We start from the raw sequence: 25,797 nt of genomic DNA, 5'->3' as shown, positions 1-25,797 counted from the left end.
CTGCAAAAGTGCACATTTATCAAAAAGGCCATAAGGTTTAGTTGAACTGTCTACAAATGCATAAAAAACAATTAGGTTTTGTCTCATCTTCGCTTGCCACCACAGCACCTTAACACCTAAGAAAAAGAAAAGAAAATTTGAACTCTTTCCTAAGAATTATTGGCAAGCATCAAAACTGTGCTGAATTCTAGTATTATACAGTTACTTCTACCTGATGTGGGTCCATGGGCATTTTCATTAAGGCCAAAGAATAAATGCTAAAGAGAAAAATAAAAAGAGGAACAAAAACTAAAGGAACACAAGAGGTTTAATCAACAGGTGAAGAAAGAGAGAGAAGAAAAAAGTGACAAAAAGTTTAGAAAACACCACCGCACAGAAGATGTCATTGATACCTTGCACTAATAAAAAAACTTAGAAAAAAAAACAAGTCAAATTTGAGTGTGTACCTTTTCCTCTATTTCCTTTATTTGTCTCTTTTGCAAGTCAATCCTGTCCTCCAGCTCTCTTATTCTCTGCAACAAAAAGACAGAAGTGGTTAGCTCGTGGCCACGCGAAACACATCTGATTGATTCTGACACAATCATTTCCTCAGGTGCAACAACATCAACAGTTAGGTTAGACTGCTATCAATCTATTCCTGCAGACACTCCAAATAGTCTTCTGACTTTCCCATCATGCCATACTGTCTCCATGGCAGCTGTTGGAATGAGCTGCCATGGCAACTGAAGAGCAGATTTAACAGTGACACTGTTTGAGACTTAAAAGCTGAGCGGTTTCATCAGTGACTCGGTTCTTTGTTCCTAACATATTAGTTAGCTTTCCACTGTGAGTGCTCACTATACAGTGCATAAATACAACTGAGGCAGGCAGGCATATTTTAAAACAAAAACATGACATTTTGAAGTTAATATCCTGTGCAGCAAATCAATCTGAGGTTGAGGTGAATGCTCCAGTTAAATATCACTTCTTAACTACAGAGAAATTGGAATGAGTGTTAATAAAAGCCACACTGTGGGGACTTTTTCAGTGAGCATAATTCTCAGAGTTATTATTATAAAATATCATTATTAAAATAAATCAGATACATTTCTCGGACCTGCAAACATGTTGATTTCTAATTGGTTCAGTAGTTTGAGCATATTAATTAGTAAATACATTAAAAATGTGCAGTAAGTATGGTTAGAGGATATTTTGTTAGTAAGTTAGAGTACATGTAGTGTCATGTAGTCAATGGATAACACAATGCAAAAAGCCATGGGTGTAAAAGTATCGAAAGGGCTGCTGAGTGGAGGGATACTGAAGGAGTCAGGGTATTCAGATCACAATGAAACACACAAACACTCACACAAATCCAAGGTCATTCTGTCTCATCTTTCCACTCTTCCACTTTTACATATGCACTTACAGATAGAGTTACAGGTAGCACGTACAGGGATACTGCATCTTTTTCAAAGCACCAGAGATCTGGTGGGGTTAGAAGTTCCAGACAGGTACCAGGGGTCAGATTCAGGGCGGGCAGGACTCAACAACCTGACTGGGTTTGTTTTGAGCCTTACCTGCTGGGCCTGCTGTAGGAGCTCCATGCGCTCCTGTAAGATTTGACTGTCATACTGCCGGCTCTGCCGGAGAATCTGACGCCGCAGCTTGTCCACGGCTAGCCTCAGCTCCTCCCTCTGCCTGTCTGTCAGCGACTCAGCCACCGCCTGGCATGCCGGCTGCTCCTGCTGCAGAGCGCTATACAGCGTGGCCTCCAGCTCCTCGATCCTCTGCACAGCCAGCCACATATACACACATACATGTATACACCCACCCACCCACACACACACACACACACACGGACGTGCACATGCACATGCAGGAACACACACAGGCATGCACAAGCACAAACAAGGGAATACACATATGCACACAAACACACAGACACATACACACAACACTGTGACCATGGCAGATATGGGGAACACTTTTCCACTTTACATTGAGGGCTATTCAACCTTGGTTTTTACATGGTCACTTGATTTGGTTAACAACACAAACTGTGCTTTTCCTTAAACATTGTTCAAACAACAAATTCCAAGTAAGAACCAAGATCAGCCCAACACAATATCAAGTGGGACTATAAACACAAACCAACACCAAAACTGACCAAATAAAATGGTTAGAATTATATGGCGAATGATCTAAGTGTTAACTTCTGTTATCTGGCTACAGTCTAGTTAAGTCAGTGGAAGTGGAGAATGCTTTAAGATTCATGCTTAAAAAATACACAATTAAAACCTTATTATTAAACCCACTCTTTTAACTTTCTCCTGAGCAACTTTAAATAGGATATTCATAAATGAATCATATGATACTTTCTCAAATCAAGAGAGAGTAAATCTGATCGAGGTTTAGGTCATAAACAAGCGGCCACGTATCCCGGCCAACTGAGTGGCTAAGATTATTTAATAAATTTAGACTTCAGTGGTAAAAGATGCAGTATCCCAACACAATGTGGCAAATTTTACCTTGATGGAGCATGTTGCATTTGTGATGTTTAACGGGGTCCTAGATGTTTATGTCATGCTGAAATGATAATGCTGCACCCCTGCATTCTTGAATTACTTTATCATCAGCCATTATAAGTAAAAATATACACAATGGTAAGTAGTAGATATGTCTGTGTTTATATGCAGGTAAAAGCACGCTGTGTAATATTGCTCCAAGCTTCGTACCATGTAGGCTTGGTCCAAGGCCTGCTTCCTGTAGTCCAACTCCTCCTCAAGGAATCCTTTCTGCTTACTAAACAGCTCCTGCAATAAGATGTTATAATCTATAATACAGGGCTTGGTAGAAGGTAGCATGCTGCACATAGTAGTATAGCTATAATTACGTGTTAGTCGTGATAAGTTCCTTGACATAAGAACAACAGGAGACTATAATATTAACACGCTGCTTTGAATATGTTGTAGAAAACTGAATTAATTTCATGCATTTGTAGATAACTTTCTCACCTTGTCATTTTCCAAGTCGATCATCTTCTGCGTGAGGGCAGCCTCAGTGCTGTCTATCTGCTTCAACCACTGCAGATGAAGACACAGAAAGGTGTGGGATTCACATTTTGCTTCTATAAGATTAATCTAAATTAAACAAAAATGAGTTAAATGAAATGTCTGTCTTTATCTTCTTCTTTTGCCTCTATCTCACCCCTTCTTTAGCATCTTCTTCTCTTGCACTGACCTTCTGCATATCCTCCTTCACCACCTCCATGACTCTTCTATGTGGTCATTCTCATTTAATTCCTGCCTGGCAGCTCGATCTTTATCATCCTTTTGTCCAATATCTCAATCTGCACATGTCCAAACCATCTCAAGTTTGCCACTCTTACGGTGTCTCTCTGACATAATCATTTCTAATCCTGTCCATCCTGGTCAGCATCTTCAACTCCTCCTCCAATCTTTTTGTTAGCGTCATCGTCTTCCAATCGTACATCAGAGCAGAGCTCGCAACAATCTGTTTTACTCTTGCTGCTATTCTTCTCTCACAAATCACCCCTGACACTCATCTCCACCCACAACACCCTATCTGCACTCTCTCCTTCACCTTGTGCACTGTCCATTGCTCGGGATGTTTAACCCAGCCACGGGGTGCGGCACAAACCAGTGTACTCTTAGTGCCAGCCCCATGCCTGGATAAATGGGGAGGGCTGCATCAGTGAGGGCATCCAGCATAAAATCCTTGCTATATCAAATATGCAGGCTTGAATGCAATGGCTTTGCTGGGTAAAAGGTGTTATAACAATGTTTGTCCACTGTGTGTCAGTAAAAGCAAAATGTAGCAGAGAAACTTTCCACTCACCTTTTCACAGAGTGAGATCACAGTCCCTGCTTGGATCACAGCCACCTGCTCTTCATTTCTGAGATTCTTTAGAAAATACAACATCGACAAAGAGTTATTAGAAATTATAAGACTAAGGTGATTTTTTTACAGTGGCTTTTGGAGCTAAAGTTAAACTAACAGTGGGTTCGAACTCACCCCATTATCTCCCAGAATATCCAGCTTCTTCATCAGTTCAGGAATGATTACATCCTGCACAGACCCCAAAACCAAATCATCAAGGATGTTATATTGACTGTGCAGGCATTCAAGAAAGCATTTAGAAGAAATGGTCTAGTTTTTTTGTTGTTGTTTTTTTACGAGTGTATTCACCTTGACTCCCTCCTGGTGGCAGTAGACTTGCAGGGCACTGCTGCTGTTCTCAGGGAACGCAGACATGTGGAGATTGAGGGCAGGTGATCTGCGCTCCCTTTCCTATGTATGCAAACAATGTGTTAATATTCACACATAATGTCAGCTATGCAATTATTCATCGTACCACAGGCAGTTCTGAGCAACAAAAAGAAAAATAAATGGTGGTGTAAGTCAATGACACTATGGAAAATGGCAGGGAATGAGGGATTTACTTACATGACAATGACAACATGATCGGGATCTGCCAAATGAGGGCGGTGAAAACTGATGGAAAAGGGATCAAAGAAACCAAGCCAACAGAATAACATGCTGAAACTCTAAACTAAGCCTGTGATGTGTCATTTCCCAACACTGGGATACAACTGCTATTTAAACTGATGGAGAGTGGACTCCATCAGGGTGATGGGCCTTTAGAAATAAAAAATATAATCTTAATAGTATGGTATGCAAATTCTTTTTTTTTTTTTTTTAAAGGGGAAAAAGCATAATTCCATTGGATCTGTCCTCATTTTGTTCATATACAGCAACTTTCAAATTGTGAAAAACACAACAACAGAAAATTGGGATATGCATGCAAAAATGAGACAAAAAGAAGAAAAATGGGAGTGGATGATGAACTTAAATATATTTTTATTCACTTAAAAATTATATTCTTGACAAAACATTTCTTCATTGACAAAAATATTCAATTTCAGTAAAGGGTAAGGTACACAGCTGCCATGCAAAACAAGGAAACACAGATGCATACAGTGAAGAACTGAGCAGTGTGTTTAAGGCTATGTATGGCTGTCTGATGAGTCACTGTATGTAGGTCTTGCGTCTGGAGCTGAGATTGTTGTTGTCGCCTCCTGGTGACAGTATGATGTTGGCACAGTCTCTTACTTCCAGTTCAAGGACTCTGAATTCCAGCAGCTCATTTTGGTCCCGAGCATCCTGAACCTCAGCCTGCAGCCGGGACTCCGCCTGCTGCAGCGCACTCATCTGCAAACACAACAGATTCGTTACACATACTAAACACTATGAAATGTATCAAAGTCTTGTAAGTAAATATTGAGAACAGTGTCCAGGATGCCAAAGGTCTGTTCACCCTGCACAATATGTAATAGACTGTATAAAGAAGATGGACAAAGCCACTCTAGCCGCAATGCTTTGTCAGTTTCTTGCAATTTTGAAACCATTAATAATAATTGTGAGTAAATCTGACTGTGAAACTGAGAGGCACTGCACACTCAATCAAATAGGCCCACTCTTACGAATAATATGTTTGAGGCTTCTTTTTGATTTTAATGTGGGCCAAAGTTTTGCAAATGAACATAATTTTATATTAAAATAATTAACTAGTTAATAAGTCCATAACATCATCTGGAAATTGTTAACTTAGACCACTGATCTAGGGAGCTAAGGGTTATTTCCAATCGACTTCTATAAAACCTGACTTGTTTTTTGAGCCAAAGGATCTGCCCCCTCCTGGCCATTAGACAGAATGCAGACTTTACAGCACATCTTTGCAGCTGTTATTCTCATGCAAACATTTTAAATTGTGTATGTACTTTTAGTTATCTTATAAATGTTATCAATTTTTTAATCAACAGAGAGTTACATAGATAATAATATTTTAAACAGGTAAATTAACTAACTCTGTCACTATTTTCTCAGTAAAAGTTTTTATTCTGCTTATGTTTATACAAATTATAACATTTTCAGAGGTGGCTAATAAAGGACACTTCTGATCAAGAAAATCAGGTATTACAAATAGTACTGAATACCTTGATATAGAAGGCTAATCTAATGTACCTTCTCACGCAGTTCCTGGTTGGTCCTGAGCAAGTACTGCTTCTCCTCTACCCACTTTGAATCCTGCCATAACAACCAAACACAACATGAGCGAGAAATGACACTGGCAGGAACAGGAGAGGATTTAAAGAATCTGCAATGACATAGTGTGATGAACAAAATTCCCATCCCTCAAACTTGCAGCTTAAAAGACACAAGCAAATGCAACACAGACACAAAAAAGATAGCACAGGGTGGCAGGAGCACAAGTTTATTGATGCAGACAAATGAAGCCCAATCAGATAACCAAAGCAAAAGAGCTGCAATCACAGGCAACAAGAGTTCACAGCAACATGAGGACCAAATGGCAATCTGAGATGAAAAACAGCAGCAAAGCGAGTCAGAATACCAGCTGGATCAAGCCACAGTGGAACAGGCAACATGCAGTAACCCAATGAAATGCTTCACAACAAAGTAAACAAAGTGTCCTGATATGAACTCAGCATGATAAATTCAGTGATCCTCTCACTATTTTCTTTAAGCAAAAAAAGCCAGAGGCTTTCCCACTACACATCCAGTGGTTTGGCTTACTTCTTAGACCAAGAGGCCTTTCGTACATATCAAATAACCAAAATCAAGTTTTATTAAGTGAGTATTTTCATGTTTTAACAGAAAGTTATATACTACCACATGAAGATCTTATGTGTTAATCTATACAAAGCTAAAATGAATCAAGGTGGTTGAAGTGTTTAATCTGTGAAGGGTAACTCAGACACAAGTATTTAAAATGAAACACCATCATCGGTAAGGGTAGGCAGAGGGTGAAGGAGAGCATGCAGGCACAGCACTGACATCACACATGCAGGAAGTGACATCACAGGATTCTGCGGCAGACCTGGTCAGCAAAGCGCCAGCCAAGGAGCACAGCAGCCAGACAGACATGCAGGAGGCCCAGTGAGAGCAGGACCAGTGAGCTTCTGTCCCCATCCACTGTCTTTATTACCTGCCCCCGCTCAGCCAGGGCCTTCTCCAGATCCACGATCTTTGCCTGGCAGCTGCTGAGCTCCACCTGCAGCTGCTCACGGGTCTGTGGGCGGAAAAATGAGCCATTAGAGACTTAAATCCAAGTACAAAAGGCATGAACAGAGCAGACTGAGAAAACCATAATGACGCTCTATGCTCTAAATATTTTCTTGAATTGGAAGTTAGATTTGTATGTAGCACACTTGGAAGGTGGCAGCAGATACGAACCCTGGCCTCCCTCTCTGCATCAAGAGACCCCCCAGTCTGCTCCTGCAGGAGAGCGTAGGCCCGCTGAAGAGCCTGGTACTCTCTAGTGAGCTGACGAAAACGAAGCTCTGACTCCTCACGGGAAACGCTCTGTGATATCAAAGAGCGAATGTGTCAAATTAACACATAAAGCTTCACCCTTTACTTTTTCATAATCACATATATTAATCTGTAAATTACTGTTAACTTTCCATCTTACTTTCTTCTGATTTATTAACTCAGGAATTATATTCCACATCTTGCAGCTGTTTAAGATGTTAAGATATTTCTTTCAGTGGATACAAAAGGACTTTCCTACCTCTTCCAAGTCCTCCTCTGGAGTTGCAGGCGTGCGGTCAGTGAGGTCAGTGTTATAAGAGGTCAGTGAGGAGGTTTCAGAGTCTATCGACTCCTCATCAAATCCAAAATATGTCTCCACAACATGCCTCTGCAGAGAGCAGTGGAGGGGGAAAAGGGGTTAAATCAACCTCAGCTCTACACATATGTTATTCTGCGTAACAGCAGTTGGAAACAAAAACAATTATTATCCAGAACTATACTGCATTTGATTTCAGCTTAGAAAACTTTTAAAACCAAATATTGATGTCATCAAACCCAAAAGAAATCCAACTACTTTTGCAAAGTAAGAGAAAAATGACTAAAAGTTCAAACTTGTTAAATCTAGACACTGTCATTCAGTCAGTAATCTCATTTTAAACAACTTAGACTGAATGACTGCACTGACTGTTTACTTCTTTTTTTTTTTTGCTTTTAACTTTTCCAGACTCCAAAGTGCTTACCATCATGTTTATAAGTCATTTCCTGGCAACCAGAGAAATAAAGGCAGACCAGGGCACACAGGCAAATGAAAGAAGAGAAATACAGGATAAAGAGGATGTACTCTGTCATGTTGCTGCCAGACCAAAAAGTAAACTACAAATAATATCTTAAATATACATCTATCATATCTTCAAAAACACCAGCAGATTTTAAAACTGAAGTGCAGCCCATAAAGTACAACAGCTTTTTTTGTCACTCCTAAACAAAATCTAAAAAGCCAACAACAAAGCCTCTGGTTACAATCAAACTCCTACGAAAAAAAATGGTCAGCGTCTGGGTTTGTCCTAAAAAGGAAAGCCAAATTTCCAGGTGCAAGTCCAAAAGCCAAGCTGCTGTGCCCCAATTCAGTGCTGAACCTGCCAAGCTAACAAAGTGGTTCCAGGAGGAGAGGAGGAAGAAAATAAATGTCATGCATCTACAAACTCCTCCTCCTAGCAACATCGCAGACTCTAAAATGTCCCCTGATGTATTTGCCCAAACATGCACACACAAGTACTTAGCAATTATTTCTTTCAAACTCTGTCACCTCAGCCAATTAGATATCGTCATCCCTTTAAGCCCTTTTGCACAGATAAAAGCATGAAATGCTGCACACAGCTTGCAGTTTCTGTGATGCATGTCCAGTCTCTAGTAACACTATCTAATAAAGGCCAAAAATATACTCACATAAAAAAAAATCTATAATAAAAAACCCCAAAACAAATAATTCTCAACAGCTGCGTGTGTGCTCACTGTGATGGTCCCAGCAGTGAGGGATGGTGTCATAATTGTCCCCTGAGCCCAATTAAACACAAACACACAAGTGAAAACAATGCTCAATGATCAGTCAACCACAGATAGGGAAGTTGCTTAGTTACACACCACTGGATTAACAGATGTGTAAAAACACTGATGAAAACTCACTTTCGGCAGCTTGAAAGGTTTCTTCCTGTTCTTTTTGCTCATCACCAATCGATCACGTTCCTAAAGACACAACAGATGAACATCTTTAAATTCTGACCCTTAAGAGAGCAATCGGAGGCATCTATGGGGGCACGGGATTCGCATTGATCAATCAAAAAATTACCCGCCATCAGCATAAAATGTTTCGTTCAGCAGAGTCTAATTTAGTTAAATTTCTTTCTATATTTCAAATTAAACAAAGTCAACTGTAAATTCGAGAATTTAGCAGCTTCTAATAACTCAAGCTGTCAGTGAATGTAAAGAAGATAAGAGGGGAAACATAGGCAAAAACTAAAGACTAGGCCATTCTTCTCAAGGTTTTTTTTTTTTTTTTTTTAAACTTATAACCACTGATCCTTCTGACATGTATAAGTTGCTCCCCTGATCCAGAGGGGTCAAAAACGTAGAGAGAAGCACAACTTGGGGGTTAGTACTGTCACAATAAACGTCCCCCTTCTAGCCATGGCAATGCAGATGATTTTATTATGTATCTGTATATTGTTATTGGCACACTTTTTAAAAAATCCACTGACATATTATGGATAAAATATCAAGACAGAAACCTCTATACGCTTCCAGTGAAGTCCACACATGAAAAATCATATTATCATTTGCAGAGCCAGAACTGTTTGCTGATTTGTTGGCATCGGCACTCAATATAGGCCGATTAATTTAAAAAGTACAGACGGGACAGAAGAGCAATGTGGAGTGCTGATGTTGCACAGTTTGTACACCAGAGGGCAAGTTGACTGTGGGAAATAAAAATGCTTGGAACAGGTTTAACATACCAACCAGCTGATCCAAACAGAACAAGCAGAGCTTAAATGAGTAAATAAATAACTACACATAAGAAATATTATGTAAATCTGTTCATGTTTCATGTGTCTGAAAGAAAAAGAAAAAAAAAGATTTTCAGCTGATATATTGGAATATACGATTTTAAATCACTGAATATCAATATCGTTACTTCTCTTAATACTCCTACATTTGTCGGGGTCTAATATTATAGCTACAATAATAATCTTGTGCCATAATGTATTGCCAGTACATTAAGAGATGTGATAGTGAGAGCTATCTAAAAACATCTAACAGACAAGCTGGCAGAGTAATGTTATCTGAGTATATACTGTTGTATGACCTTATGTGTTAACAGGCATGTAACCCTGTCCTGACCTGCGTGAGCTCATCAATGATGCCGCGTTGCTCAGCAACTTGCAGCTTGAGGAATTCTACTTCCTGTTCCTCATGAGCGTGGGTCAGGTCGGTCAGGGAGCTTGGTCGCTTCATCTGGGCCTGAACGGACTGCTGCTGTGATGGTGGCCGAGAGGAGGAAGCTTTTTCCTTCTGCAGGAGGGAAACAGACGGAGACAAGACTAATTATTTTTCATGCTATTCATCAAATGACCAGCAGAGGTCCTGTTTCCTTCAGAGAGCCCTAAAAACCATAAAACGTCTTGAATAGACTAGATAAAACTATAATATCTACCACATCCTATTACTACTTTTTGATTTTATCTTCAGGTATTAAAAAAAGAGGGAGTTAAGAGTCACCAGAAGATGTTTAGGAAGACATGTTGGTTGCACTTACCATCTCAGCATTCTCACGGCTCAGGTTCTTGAGTTTCTCCTCCATGCGCTGCAGTGTTTGCAGGAGGTCATCATTTTTCTTGGACAGCCGCTTATTCTTCTCAAACATGGGCTTCATTTGGCTCTCTGCCTCTCGCACCCGTTTCAACTGAACAGAGGAAGGAAACAGGGAGGGGGACATTGTAATCTTAAGTGTCGCCACAGAATTTCCAGCTTAACTAGGACAGCCAAGGGTGAGGAAGTTAGGAAATATTCGGATTCAGGTTTCTTAGACATCCATACTCTTCATGGTGTCTAAACTTATGCAAATTATTATTTAAAAAATGTCTGCATGTATAATTGTATGTTTATAATGACTGCAGACGCGTGTTTCTCACTAGTTCATTCCTCTCATCGGCCAGTAGTGCATTTCTGTCCTCCAGTTTCCTGATGACTGAGTGGAGCTCTGCAATCTTCAACTGGAACCTCCTGATGTCACGCTCATCCACCTCCTGTGAAGCCGTGGGGAGAGGAGAAGAGGAGGAGGAAGACAACAACTGAAAAAGGGAGTACATGCGGGCAGGCATGCAGGTAATGGAGACGGACAGTAAAAAGGAGGTGATGGCAAGAAAGATGATTTGGCTGTTCACAGAGTGAATGTGTATGTGAAGTACAGTAACCATGTGATTTATGAACTGGTAAATTGACTGGTACTTAAATAATGCCTTTCTAGTCAGATGAGCACTCAAAGCACTATCTACTGCATCTCTCATGCACCCAGTCACACATTTATACAGCGCTATTTATATATAATGTTTGTCTGTAAAGGCAACTTAAGTATTCCTTCAAAATTGATTTTGTGGCGTTGACTGGAATCAGGAAAAAGCTGCATAAACAACAACGTATATTAAATTCTCCATGTATGGCTCACGGATTCACAGATGTGCTAGTTTCACTTTTTAACTCTATGGCATCTGTTATCAATATCAACATTATCAATTCCACTACAAAATCACAATTCCACTGTGATTTTTTTATCACTTATTTTTCTTTAAAAGCTCCTCACCAGAAATACCTGACATTGTGCTTACTTTGTATAAAATTTGTAATATAAAATATAATATAAAATATTTGTAAATATGGGAAACTTTCGGAACATATAAAAATATCTTAAGCATAAAATACTGACACTTGTGTACCTGGTTGTTGAGCAAGTCTGGGTTTTCTCCTAGTCCAGGCACCACTTCTCTCTTCGGGCTGCCATGGTTGTGTCTCTCAGCCTCTCGTACCTGACCCAGCTGCTCATCCAGGGCTTCCTTTTGGAGCTGAAGCTTCTGGGCATAGCCAGCCTGTAACCCCAGCTCCCTCTCCAGAGCGCACACCACCCGGTCCTTTGCCTTCAACTCATCCATCTAAAGGAGTGAAACAGAACTAGATTATAGTCGTTATAAGGAGTTAGTAAATAGGTTTTACGTCTAACTGAAGTCCTTAATATTTTATTTTTAAGACCTTTTCCAGTCTTTTCTTTTTCTATTACTCATGTTATTTATTTTTATTTTACTAGTTTATTAATGTTTTTTTTTCTGTTTACACTTTATTGTCCCTCCACTGCAGTTGTACCAGAATGAATCAAAAGGGGAACCCTCTCACTCACCAAACATGACAAACTCACATGTAAACCACCTCTCAACTCTCATTTATCATCTTTATCTAAGCAGCTGGAGTCCATCTCTTGTCTTATTCTGTCTGGTCTTATTTTTCAAAATAAAGCACTGAAAATATTGCTCTTATTGTCTACAAAAGTGCAGAGATTTCTGAGAAGCAGCAGAAAACTCAGATTCAATTAAATCTAATCATTTCACTCATTTCACCTCCAATATGTGAATATTAGTTCGTATGTACAATGTTCTTCTGTATAATTTATGTATGTACAAAAATGTTCTACATTGTGTACAGCTTCAGTGTAAGATGGCGTTTGCTGAAAGCTGAACAGGAGACTAACAGTGTTTTAGCTTTTATAACACTCTGCTTTAGGTTTGATTAATTTATAAGCCTCTGTTCTTGCTCTGCATTCATGCAACCCCTCCTGACAGCTGTTACCACCTCTACTTCCCTCCGTATTTTGTTCTTTAACGCCGGTATTTCCTGCACCGCCTGCTCTCCATCAATAAGCCGTGCTTTACTCTTTGAGTTTCCTCACTCAAGCATTCCTTTACTAACAACAATGCCTGTTACTGTAGCCCTCCTGTATGTAATGGAGTAAATCAATAACTGCAGCAGGTACACAGACATTTATACTTGCAGATAGCACCACATGGTCAACACAGACATTGCGGCAATTAGCTCCTAACCTTCATGCTACATCAGTGAGATAAGCCCCGAGCTGGAAGTGAACTTCAGTAGAAGGAAACCAATCTGTGTAATCTGTATCTGTGTGGGTGTGGGTGGGTGTGTGAATGTGTGTGTTATTCAAATATGATCTGGACAGACAGGGACTCCAGAGTTAACAGCTGCTGGGTTCGTGAAGCTAATCTATCACAGGCATAACATGCGTAGTTTATGATGCAGTGTAAGATGTGTCTGCTTATTGCACACAGTACACCTCCCTGTTTTTGCACTTCACTAATAGTTAGCTCCTTGTGATGCACATAAAGAGGCACGTTTAATCTCCAACTATAAAATCAGTGATAACAGGGAGGACTATTACACTTTTAATGCCCCAATAACACTTTCTTAATCAGCTTCTTAGCAACAGAGCACAACATAAACCTCTATTTACCTGAAAAAAAGTTAAAGCTTAAGTAAAGGTAGATTTTTGTGCCTCTGTGTCTTTAAACCAACAGGATTTAAAAACAGTGAGGAAAGTTGCGAGATTGGCCTGGTGAGACGGATCTGCTCTGGTTTTTTAGTATTTAATACTTAAGGGTGATTATTTATTGCTTATTTAATCAGGAATAATGGAGTTATTTGATTAATACTGGGCTTTGTGATTATGATATTGCCAATTGAAATTCAATTTAAAGTTAAACTTAATTCATCTTGGCTTGACAGTTAAGTGGATTCTGATAAATTACTTTTAGAAAACACTTTTTGTCACCAGCAAATATACCTTCACCAGGCTTACTGATTATCAGTCACCTAAAAATAAGGGTACACAGTGTTGTGGCTTCCAGCTTTATGTGTTCTCACCAGCCGGCGGATGTCTTTCTCACAGTCACGTTTAATGCGGTGCACCTCGTCCTGGTGCTGTTGGTAGGCTGTGCGGAGATCAGCTGCTTTGGCTTTATCAGCCTGAAGAGCGTTTGCAAGAGCCTCTTCAGCTTGCTTCCGAGCCATTTTCTGCTCCTGAATCTGAAATGACCCAATGCACACATTTTAATATTTATATACACAAAAACAAAAACAACAAAAAGAACATCAGCTGTGCATTTGTAAATACTTGCCTTTATCCTATTAATAAGTTTAATGACAGATCTAGGCATCTAGGTAGGCTACAGTAAAACAATAGGTTGGCAACAGGCTTTTCCACCCTGCTTCCTGTTTTTCAGGACCAAATTACAAAAGTGTGCATAGTCCCACAAAAACACAGACACACACACCCACATACATACACAAAAAGGGTATTTAAACACAAAGTGCACTCGAAAATCAAGTCTGCAATACTCATTTTACAACTTTGTTAGATCATCACATACCCTATACATGTTCTACTTTCCACAATCTGACATGTGAAAAAGTTATACTTGTCACCCGTGTACCTACTAAAACCTACCTCCTGCTGGAGCTTTATTCTCTCCCCATCAAAGGCTCTCCTGGCTTCCTCCCTAGCCTCTGCAAGAAGGGCATTTTTGAGCTTGTCAGCAGCTCCATCTCTCAGTGCATTCACAAGACCCTGCAGTCTCTGAACCTCAGTATCCCGGATCTTGATTGTTCTGGCCAGCTCGGCTTCATGCTGCCGTGCCAGAGTCTCCCGTATGGCAGCGATTTCACGTAGCTTTTCTTCATGGAGTTTGGCACGCAGGTCAGTGAGTGCTACGGCATGCTTGTGTTGCTCAAGTTCGCGAGCCTGCCGCTGCTCCTGGAGCCGCTCGCGGAGTTTGCATACCTGATAGAAGGACATAATGCAGAATATAGATTAGAGTACCCCTGACAAGCAGCCATCAGTATTTAAATAAAGTTTGTCCTGACTCTATTGTGCATATTTCCATATTTTTACTCTAAGTCCTAGCAGACTAAAACAAACTAGCCACGAGGGATGGAGAGATGAGCACAGAGAGGAGTTTTGTGTGTCAGTGAGCAGACTGGAGTAATAAACTGCCCGGAGACCTTTTTAAAAAAAAAGAAAAAAAAAACTATATGTATTCTGTTGGTGTGAGGGGAAGGCCTCACAGCAACAGAATAGCCAAACTGCACGCTAGGTAACCCTACTGTCCTATTAGAGATATTGCTTCTTTATAAGTGTGCTTACATGCTTTTAAACATTGGTTGCAAATAATTTATAAATAAAACTGGCAACCATTCTATCCTCTGTTTCTGCTGAGTTGATGAAATAGGGGACGACTTCTCAACCACATTTAACTTTAAACACATGTTCTCAGCTTCTTCCACCTCCTCTTCTTCCTCACCCTCACCTTCCCGCGCTCCTGCTGTAGCTCTATCTGAAGGTCCATGATCTTGCTCCTCAGTTCCTCATTGGTGGCCGGCACCGAATCAGCCATCACCTCCGATTTCTCCGGCTTCCGTCCCTTCTTAGAGGGTTGAGCCGATGGGGGTGTGGTTGATGACATAGCACTCTAGCTGCCCAGTCGGGACGGACATAGAGTGCAGGGTGTGATAAAATTGAGGAGAAAGTCAGTCGCTGCTCCTCCTCCCTACAAGGCCCTGCATCATCATCATCATCAGGACGTTGAAAAGTCTACATTGTTGCTAAAGGTTGCAGAGAGTTTCTACCTGAGAGAGAAAGACAGACAAGCAGAGAGGAAAAAAAGAAAAAGTGAAAAAAAAAAGGTTGAGTCAGGGTTAAAATCTGGGTTACACAGAACTACTCAGTACAATACTCCGGGGCCAAGCAACCAAATAATGACGCAATATAGCCTGGGGAACACAGACTATTTTGGGGACTAACATTTGCACTCTCCTCTGCCACCCTTTTCTCTCCAACATATACACATGGGCCATTTATCACCATCCTGGGCTGCAGTCTCTGGGCTGTACTTAGCAGCTCCACAGTGCATGAAAAAGTGTCTGGCTATCAAAGTTTTAGCATCTCACAGTAGCCTTCTTCCTTTCTGTAGATTAAGAAATCTCTTCTTTGCTTTCATGAGTCTCCTACCTGTTCTAAACTAATGACATATCACTACTTTTTTATCACTAAGATGACTATTAGCCAAACACTCACACAGTGCTCTAATGGAGTTACAATTCACTAATTTCACCTCGTCCATCTCTGCCTTTCTATTGCTTTCTTCTTGTCTTCCAATTATTGAATAGATTATTGTTTTAAGCAGATATCTTCTTCATGTTGTCTTGCCAAATATAGGCAGAAGCTGCTTGTATTACTGTCATTTGATTCCTCCGTTATATTCATAGTGCAATATAAGAGCAACATTTGCCTCAAAGTCTCCTTCTACTCCATAAACACACAGGATATATTAGAACAGGGCAGGCACTAACATTATTTTCTGATTACAGGAGCCACAATGTCACATCTTGATTGAAAATGTGATTATTAAATAATCAAATTAGCTTTTCAAATCAAATATCACCTTTGGCTACACTGCAAAAAAGCGAGGCATACAGAAATAAACACCAACGAATTTTAATTAACGACTAAATATCTTTTATACTCCTACTCACTAACCAAGGCCAGGTTATGATAGCAGCTATTTTATTTGCATATTTTGTTACAGATGTGTTACAGTGGCACACATCCTCTGAGCTGAAAGCGGACTCCTCTAATCTCTTCTCAGAGTCGATTGTAACCCAGTAACCTTCCAGTCATTTTGCTAACTATTAAATAAATAATGCAACAATGAGGAAGCTGGAGCATTAAGACCGCAGGTGCCTCCATCTTTCTCTACATACACATTGCCACACATTCATACAACATACACAGATGGCAGAAATAGTTACCAAGGCAACACTTGCTCTCAAAAACGCCTCTCATAGCAAAGGATGATGGGAAGAAGGAGCCTCACGGTGGATGTGAAAAGCATACAGTTCATTATTTGTATAGAAGCTTCAGATTTTTTTAAAAAAAAAAGAAAAAAAAGAATACGTAAGTGCATACATGGTTTTGTTATCTGGTTGCATCTTTGAGACGAGTTTGACTGAGAGAGAAATGCGTTGATGCTGGAGGGCGAGGAAGCTTTCTTCCACATGAATTTTTACACAGTGTGCACAGTTGAATGCTGGGAACCAGTGGGGGCAGGGAGGGAAGGGAAACGGAATTACAGAGAAAAGGTGGAAGATTAAACCTACAGTAGAGGTAAAGCAGTAAAACGGTAAGACAGGAAGGAAATTGCATACTTCTACAAAAGAAAACTAGCTCTTACCCAACTCCCCTCTGTCCCCTTATACTCCCCACCCCCTCTTCATCTATCCAGCCTTACATAAAGGCATGGCGATGTTACTGATCTCACACTTATTCACACAGACAGAGAAAGCAATAGAGGGAGGTCATTCACAGACAGTCTTAAACTGAACAATTAGGGACAGATACAGCTGACACATATTCACACAGCCACAAAAAGTCATGTACCCCATTCACAACAGTAACAAACGTGTATTTATTTGCAGTAGCGCAACAGACAACTGACACACAGGCAAGTGAGGTGGAAACGTGCACATTTAATTTATGTGCAGTTTATGTGCAAACAACAATAAATGGCTTCAGCACACTTTCTACTGTTTTCAGCATGTTTATGCATGTCAGTGTTGTTATCAAAAACCAGGTGTGCCACAGCTGAAATGGCTGAGAGGCATGACATATGGTTTCACTGTTTTTTTCTTCTTATTCTAAGGAAGCACAGATAGACCCATAAGCATATATCACACTTGACTGTTGGTGTACACTGAATTAGTGCAAACAGGAAGCCAAGGGTTTGTTGCTTGTCAAAATTACTACAGAGGAAGAAGCACACGACATAAAGTGAGATCAGAGATTTCTTTGCCTCGATCAATGATGAGATGAGATTGCATAACGTCATAGCAGCAGAAAACACAGATCTACTTATCTGCCGCTTTATTAGGTACATTTTGCTAGTACTGCACTGTACCCCTTTTGGCTTCAGAAATGCATTAAGTTTTTGTGGTATAGATTCAACAAGCTGCCAGAAACATTCTTCAGAGAATTTGGTCTATATTGGCATGATAGATCACACAGTTGCTGTAGATTTGGTAGCTAAACATCCATGATGTGAATCTCACGTTCCACGACGTCCCAAAGGTGCCGTATTAGATTGAAATCTGGTGACTGCGGAGGCCATATGAATACAGTGAACTCACTGTTCAAGAAACATGATAATGTTAGATTAGAGCTATGTGACATGGCGTGTTTTTAGTGTGCCATCATGTTGTTATGCTGGAGGAAGCCATCAGAAGATGGGTGCACTGTGGTCATAAAGGGATTGACATGGTCAGCAACAATATTCAGATAGCCTGTTGGATTAAAACACTACTCAGCTGGTAGTAAGGTGCCCAAAGTGTGCCAAGAAAATATCCCTCACACCATTATACAACCATCGTTGAATCTTTCAAACAAGGGACGATAGAGCCGTGCTTTCATGTTGTTTATGGTAACCTGAATGTTGCAGCGGAAATCAAGATTCATGAGAACAGGCAATGTTTTTCTAATCTTCTAATGTCCACCTTTGGTGAGCCAGTAAAAACTGTAACCTCTTGATCTTAAGGAGCACCAGCCAATCCCAGAGGAAATTATGTAAAAACTACATAGTTTGGTCTTCTTCTTCTGCAGTACATATGCTTCAAAATTCAATGTGTTCTGCAATCAGAGATGCTCTTTATCACACCTTGCTTGTAACAAGAAGTTATTTGACTTCTATCAGCTATCAGCTTTAAAGCAGTCTGACTATTCTCCTCTGACGTTTGACAATAACAAGCCATTTTCGCCCAGAGAACTGCTGCTCACTGGATATTTTCTGAGCCATTCTTTGTAAACGCTGTCTGGGAAAATCCCAGTAGATTAGCAGTTTCTGAAATACTCAGACCAGCCTGTCTGACACCAGCAATCATGCTATTTGATGTTTGCATTGAACAGGTGTTCCTTAAAAAAAAGTGTCTGTGAGTGTAGACTGGGGAGCATTGAAAACAAAATATGGGGATATGTTATAGTGGCACTGAGAGTATTTTTAAATAGTAAAGAATTACCCACACATGGAATAACTAAAAGTTTGTGACCACAGATATGGTATTTTATATTGTTTTTGTGACTCACACAACTCAGGAAATGCAGAAAAAAAGAACAGGCATCTCTGCTCAGAATTTCCAAAGGTCTAATGAACATGGTTGATGTAATAATAAACCATAAAGTGTACCTAATAAGTTGAGTATGTATCTTACAAATACTAAGCCAAGATTTCACCTGAGTCTAAAATATTTGTGCAGCAACTACAAGACATCTGCCACCCAGAGTTCCCACAAAGCCTTCTGGAGCCACATCATGTTCCCAAGCTGGCAGCCAGGCGCTAAATCTCAAAGTTTTATAGATCATTGAAAGCCAGGAATGTTATATGGGAAACTGGAACATTTTATAGGGGCACCGAGAAGCTAAGAACCACCTTTAATGTTCGCAGGAGCAAACAAAAACCAGCAAAGATCGTAGACCTTAAATTACCTCGTCCACTCTAAGTGTAAACTGTTTGTGTAGCTTACACTGTGATGGAAAAGGAAGCAAAACCCTTCAACAAGAGAATTCACCAAACAAAATTAACAGATTTGTCTTCAACATCTATATTTAGCTAATATAAACCCACATTCATTCTGAATAAAAATGTCACTATGACTCATGACTTCAATCATAAGTCATATTTTGCAACAAGTTATATAAACTGAACAATAAATCAACAAAAAACTACCTTCAAGGCCTTTTTAAGTGCAGTGAATGTAGCTCTGAGATCATCATCTTGAGCTAAATCACTATACTGTAATTGCAAAAAGAAAAAAATTCCAAATGAGGAAATGTTTTAGACTGAAAGATAATAAAATAAAAAGTAAATAAAATTAAAACTGTGTGACATGCCAAAACTTTGCAGCATCATATTTTGGGGGAAGGGATTACCCTTATTAATTGTTAAATGTGTTGTTGTGTCACTAATTATCTTCTTCTCTCTAATTACCTGCTTTATAGCTCCTAGTGACTTTGTCAGAGTTACAGTTGAATTAACCCATCCATTTAAAGCAGTGGTTCTCAAACTGTGGGGTGGGCCCCCCTGGTGGGATGTGGAGCCACTCCAGGTAAGGCGAGGATGATTACAGGAAAAAAATATGGAATTAACTGTTGAATTCAGAGTGGCAGAGTTTTCATTGTTGCCATCTTGGCTTTTTTTAAAAATGGATGAGAGGGAGCAGTTCTGACTGAAAACTGCTCACTCGTTGACTGGTCAGCAAGTCGTCAGCCAATGAACCATGGATAATGCACTTTTTTCAAACAGTATGAGCAGGATTTACAAACAGACATAATTTTTAATTAAACATGACCCCAAATGAGTAACTGATTCTTTAGTTTTCCCATAGACTTGTATACAACAAGAAGTTCTTTCTGCAATCCCAGCTAACGCCATCTGGTGGCCTTCAGATAGAATGCAGGTTTGAAGCACTTCCGCAATAGCGTCATTTTTTTTTCAGCCGAAAGCTACACCCGTGTTTTATACCATCCATGGCCTTAACTCTTTTCAACTTCTGAGGTCAGGTATGCCAGAAAAAGTTTGAGAACCACAGGTTTAAAAGAAGTGTTTGGATTCCATGGTGCATATTTGCCTTACACATGTAAGACTGCTTTGGTCTGAGATCTGGGTGAGACATAAACTCAGTCAGGTTATGTCTGGTGTAAAATCTGTGCCAAATCAAACATGTGGCTCCATCCGCTGTGGTGACCCCAGGGGAAATAAGAGAGGAGCGGAAAGTACTTAGTGCAATAAAGCTGTTCTCAACTGCCATATGAAAAACTAAGGTTGCAGACATATACAATTGTTTTAACATACTAATGACTTCACAACTGTCGCTCTAACAAAGTTTTGTATTAATCTTTGAATTTGTTGCAATTACAGCTCGGGAACCAATCATAATATCAGTGGTTCAATCTCAAGCCCAGGTGTCAAAATGTCCTTCGCCAAGATACTAAAACCCAATTTGCTCCCAATTCATCCTTTCTACTATCAGTGTGCATTTGACAGATAAAAAGCACTTATAGTGAAGTGCTGTATGCATGAATGTGTAACAGTAATGCACTTTAATAGTTAACTTTTTTACTTGAGCAGACATTCTGAGTGGACACAAGCTTATTACACACTAACAGATGAATCTACTCAAAGCCAGACAGATCACACATGCTTACCAAGGGTTAAACATTAAGTACACTTTACAGCAACATAAAGGCCCAATTAATACATAAGCAAATAGGAGCTCAAACACTGACTCCTTGTTCCTCTTTCCAAGTTTAAAAAAAAAATCAACATTGAGGGTGTGGACAGGCTAATATACTGTATCTTATTTACACTGCATATTGGTTACAACACCTAGGCCTATACACAGACACACACACAGAAACAAGCCTCCTCACTGCAGTCATCAGCAGAGTGTAGACTGTCAGAACAAGGCTGGCCATGATCCAGACACCCCTCCACAGTCTGCACACGCACACACACACACACACACGCACACCCTCTGCTGTCTAGAGATTCACTTAAGATACACTGTAAAGATCCCATCGAGAGGCCGAGTAACCCAGCCAAGAGCAACACTAGTGGAGCATATGACCTAAAAACTACTATGCCAGGAGAATGACTACAAGTTACTGACCCCAATGACCAGTCAACCCAAACACACAAACAATAGTCTCTCTCTCACTGTGTCACATACACATACATTGTACTGCTGGTTTATTGCACAGGTTCTGGTCTTTGGTGTCTATTAATGTGTTAACATAGTCGTAATTATCATTGCTGAAAGCTTTCAGCCTCTCTGTGTACCTCTATGAGTATGTATGCTTTTGCATGCATGGTTGTGCTTTAGCAGTGATACCCTCATCCCGCTCCAGACCGGCATTGCAACACAATAAGAATGAGGAAAGTGCAGCAGATAAGGAAAGAGAGCGTTATACACATGAGAATAACAGAGCACTGGGATTATTCTGGTAGCAGGCTGTCACTCAGCACATTACACTGAGGAAGGCAGAGATATGGAGAAAGCAATAGGATTATGAATGAAGTATTAGTGTACAAATTAAGTTATGGAAAGGGAAGGAAAGAGAGGGGGAAACAGTGACGTACACTGGGGTCCCAGGAAATGTAATTGCTAAATCTAACAGAGCAGACCAAAATATCAGTAGACAGATCTGTATTTTGCAATATGATGATACTTTAATTCCACTCTTTTGGGCTGAGTTAACCAGCTCATAAGGGAGGCATCACAATGTGGATCCCTGCTTTTGATCAAACACAAGTGAGTGTGCAACACATGCTGTGGGTGTCCACTCGGGCAAATTTACGAGCCTCTGGGGCCGCCTGCTACAGCAGCAGCAGCAAAACTGTTATGACAGACAGAGCCCGAGAAACACAACATGCATGGTAGTGGGCTGCCTGGGCAGAGGAATATGCCGGGGATGATGGTCTAATGCGATGTCGCCGGCCCTCTAATGAGCTGTCAAATAGGAGATTAAAGGGTAGACTACCGCCGGGTGGGAGGGTTTTTACACTGCTGAAAACCTGTTTGTCCGGCTAGCCAACCACACCCCACGGCGAGAGGCTGCTGCTGCTGCTGCTGCTGCAGCATCATCATCCTCCGGCCAGGACGGCTGTCCTTGCACTCAGAGCTGCACGGTGTCATGTGTTGATGTTTTTTCAGCAAACACGGCCACGGTGCTCTTGTGCTGGTGTGACCACAAACTAATCTGGTCTATATATTTCACCAGAGGCCTCTCTTGTTCCGGGAAGATAATGTAACAGCTCTGATGATATGAAGGAGGGGGAGCAGCAAAAACAGTTGAATGTTAATCGCCCGTTATCATCGAGGTTCACGCTTCCTCTTTGGCTAGCTGGCAGAGTGGGACAGCTGTGTCATATCGGTTCAGCATTCAACCACAAACACAATATTCACATCTCCACAAGAAGCTTGGCAGTTACTGTCGGCAGGCTGAACTCACATCGAAAGCCAGAAATGATGAGGTCCAGACGGTGCCTCTCTATCCGTTACTGCTGCACCGTTAGCGGATGTGTCACAGGAGCTAGCCGCCTGTCAGTCAACAAACCACACGCTAGAAGTTCCCCGGCTTTGCAAAGCGAACAAACTCACCTGAAATAGGAGGTCAACGGCGGTCACAAGTGGCCCGAGGCTTGTGAACGTCTCTGCCCAATCTGCTTCACATGCAGGAAGGGAGGCTGGGCTTCGCTTCGCTTCGCTGTGGAGGGCTCAATGAACTCACCTCTCCCGCCTCCTCAACACCCCGGGCTCCGCTAACTGCCGACAGCCGACCCCTTTACAACTTTCCTCCCCGGATATCAGATATTTTAGAGCACCTAACGCGAAGGCTGAAGCTTCGTAATAACACGACCCTCATCAGCTCCAGCCTTCTCCTCCTCTTGCGCTGCACGTTGACATTTTCCTCCACGCCCACACACACATACACACACGTTAGAACGCGTGCGCTACGTCATCCGCTCCTGTGCATTTCATCCACATGACTAAATTATTAAATAAATAAATGAAACGATTCCAATGCCGTGAACGTATGTGTAATGTGTGTGTGTGTGTGTGGGGGGGGGGGGGGGGGGTCGCCGGTAGCGTGATAGTAGCGCGACACCTGACTGCGTGTTCAAGAATGACACCGCGCGCGGTAATTGCGTGGACTTGTACGTCCATGCGCAGCCGGTGTTCAGGGGCCAGACGCAGGGTGGTGTGCGGGAACGTGCAGTGTCCTGTACAAACTGGCTCTACTTGGTCTTTATAAGGCGGATGTGACTCGTGCGCTTTAATCCTGGGAACTGATTTACAAACACAAGTATTTACCAAACATATTCTCTATTTACCATAGCAATGTATCGTGCTGAAACAAGCCCCTATCTTTGCATAACTGGTTTTGAAAAGGTCCTTCTCAAGAAAGATATCTGTTCCCTATCACTTCCAAATATTACTCTGTGATTTTTTTAAAATGCTACTCCCCCCGGGATCACGATAATTTATGTGCCTGTATACTCCAAGAAATAATAATAATAACATGACTCCTGCACTTTTTGAACAGGATGTGGTTCAGCTATAAGATCTGTGATCTTATAACAACCGCAATTACCACACTCAACACATTAATGGCAACGCCTAACCTTTGATTTTATGTACTCATGTTCATTTCACAATTGTTGAAAGCACATTAGCCACGTTTAAAACATCTCACTCTGCTAAATTACTTGTGGGCCGGTCCACGTAGCACGTGAGATCCAGCCACATGCGCAACCAGCACTTCTAAATACAGGAAGGTTTAATTGGAATGTGCTAAGTGATGCATCTTGGGGGGGGGGGGGGTGACCTTAATTAATTACTTAAAAAATATTATTATTTATATTTGATTGTTGAGTTAGCGAATTGATTTCCTTTATTTTACTACTGTTCAGTTAAGGTGACTATTGAAATATTGAAAATAAGCTCGATAGATTATTGGTGTTTGTTTCTCCTCTGTTTCAAAGTTGGTCTGATCAGCCTGCACCAAAGTTCCCATTTTCTCTCTGTTTGGTAAGATTTTGGTCAGTTTGAGCAGTTAGTCTGTTACATAATTACCCTGTGTTGTCATTACAACTTGAATTTAGTCTTTATCTGACCTCTTTGCAAAGTCCCCTATTATTTTACTGATATATATAAATAAAATTTGTACTTGATTGAGTTATTAAAGCTTTTCAGATAAAGATTATTTTTTCATTATGTCTTATGATTTGACCAGGTGTTTAATGAAAATACAAACATGGACAGTGATACAATGTTCATATTTTTTTATAATTTTCATACCACTAGTGTTTGAAATCAAGTAAGCAAGATGTTTTTTAACCTTTAATTAGAGCCTTAACCAAAAAAAAAAATACTTTAGCTGCCAGTACTGACATTTCTTTCCATTTCATCGGCTCAAAAGCACAATTGATGAGAACCATTGACCAAGAGACATTTTTACAACAATGCGTTGCCTGTTTCTTTGGTATTTCATGACAAATTAGGGAGATAAGAGCTCAAGAGTTGGTTCCAAGTGTTAAATCCTAAAGTGGTTGCTGGTAAATTGGGACTTTCATGGACCAAAGAGGTGTGGATGCATGTGTGAATGCAGTGGGAGGAGAAAAAAGGTCTATTTGAGGTTTTTGAATGTTTTTTTTAAAGAAAGAATGCTTTGTTACGCTCAACAAAAACCCAAAAATCCAACTAAAGTGGATGACAGCCTCATGAGTTGTGGATTTATAAAAAGAAAACAGTCCACTCTTCAATCACATCTTGACTTACTGACGTGACTCTATTCAAAGTTTCCATTGCACAGCCCAAACATCTGAGCTTAATACCACACACAGACTCAATGTGCATTTCTTTGACGTTTCATCATGTTAGCAAAGTTATAGTATTGCATTAATGGTTGAGCCAGAGGCTCAATTTAATTTATACTTTTTAATTTGTAAATTGAAATTCTGCCAAGACAAATATCAAAGTTTTACTTGGAGCCTGTGTTTGTGTTTTGTATTGTGAACGACAGGATTATCAAGAGCTTTCAACAGGAGTGTGTGTGATATTTTCCCTTCATTAGTTATCAGAATGAATTCATTTCAAATATTTGCTTATTGGGACATTAGTCTAAGCCAGATAATAAGGAATACACTTAAAAAATAGAAAAATTAATAATATTTTCAGATTCATTATCCTTTACATCTTTATAAGGTCAAAGTTGAGTATCACCATCTTCTTATGTGTTTCCAAGTT

General features: G+C 40.4%; 1 protein-coding gene across 7 annotated transcripts; it reads right to left on the bottom strand.

The window, feature by feature from the left end:
• Positions 1–10: 10 nt before the first annotated feature.
• jakmip1 (janus kinase and microtubule interacting protein 1) lies at positions 11–23,466 on the bottom strand. 7 transcript variants are annotated; one of them, XM_063497207.1, is made up of 23 exons: positions 23,149–23,466; positions 15,252–15,570; positions 14,393–14,725; positions 13,810–13,971; positions 11,820–12,032; positions 11,019–11,177; positions 10,643–10,789; positions 10,228–10,398; positions 9,016–9,075; positions 7,592–7,720; positions 7,255–7,383; positions 6,899–7,090; positions 6,025–6,087; positions 5,113–5,211; positions 4,189–4,290; positions 4,015–4,068; positions 3,838–3,903; positions 2,994–3,062; positions 2,715–2,792; positions 1,557–1,766; positions 447–512; positions 212–288; positions 11–116 (listed from the first exon to the last, which is right to left on the bottom strand). In XM_063497207.1, the coding sequence occupies exons 2-22, from the start codon at positions 15,405–15,407 to the stop codon at positions 238–240; spliced, it is 2,709 nt and encodes a 902-aa protein (XP_063353277.1). In that variant the 5' UTR covers positions 15,408–15,570; positions 23,149–23,466; the 3' UTR covers positions 11–116; positions 212–237. The 7 variants fall into 7 exon arrangements, with proteins under 7 accessions (XP_063353277.1, XP_063353302.1, XP_063353294.1 ...); XM_063497232.1 differs by having other exon boundaries at positions 7,007–7,090; XM_063497224.1 differs by having other exon boundaries at positions 11,019–11,132.
• Positions 23,467–25,797: the final 2,331 nt, after the last annotated feature.

This window comes from Pelmatolapia mariae, linkage group LG2 (genome assembly GCF_036321145.2).
Source record: "Pelmatolapia mariae isolate MD_Pm_ZW linkage group LG2, Pm_UMD_F_2, whole genome shotgun sequence".
NCBI classification, from domain to species: Eukaryota; Metazoa; Chordata; class Actinopteri; order Cichliformes; family Cichlidae; genus Pelmatolapia; species Pelmatolapia mariae.
This window is presented reverse-complemented; position numbering and strand designations above follow the sequence as displayed.

Coding starts and splice junctions, on each gene's coding strand:
- jakmip1 (XM_063497207.1), bottom strand. CDS start 15,407: ATGTCATCAACCACACCCCCATCGGCTCAACCCTCTAAGAAGGGACGG. Junction 10,790..11,018: donor CCGATGAGAGGAATGAACTA/GTGAGAAACACG, acceptor TCCTCTGTTCAG/TTGAAACGGGTGCGAGAGGC. Junction 5,212..6,024: donor ACCAGGAACTGCGTGAGAAG/GTACATTAGATT, acceptor TTGTGTTTGCAG/ATGAGTGCGCTGCAGCAGGC.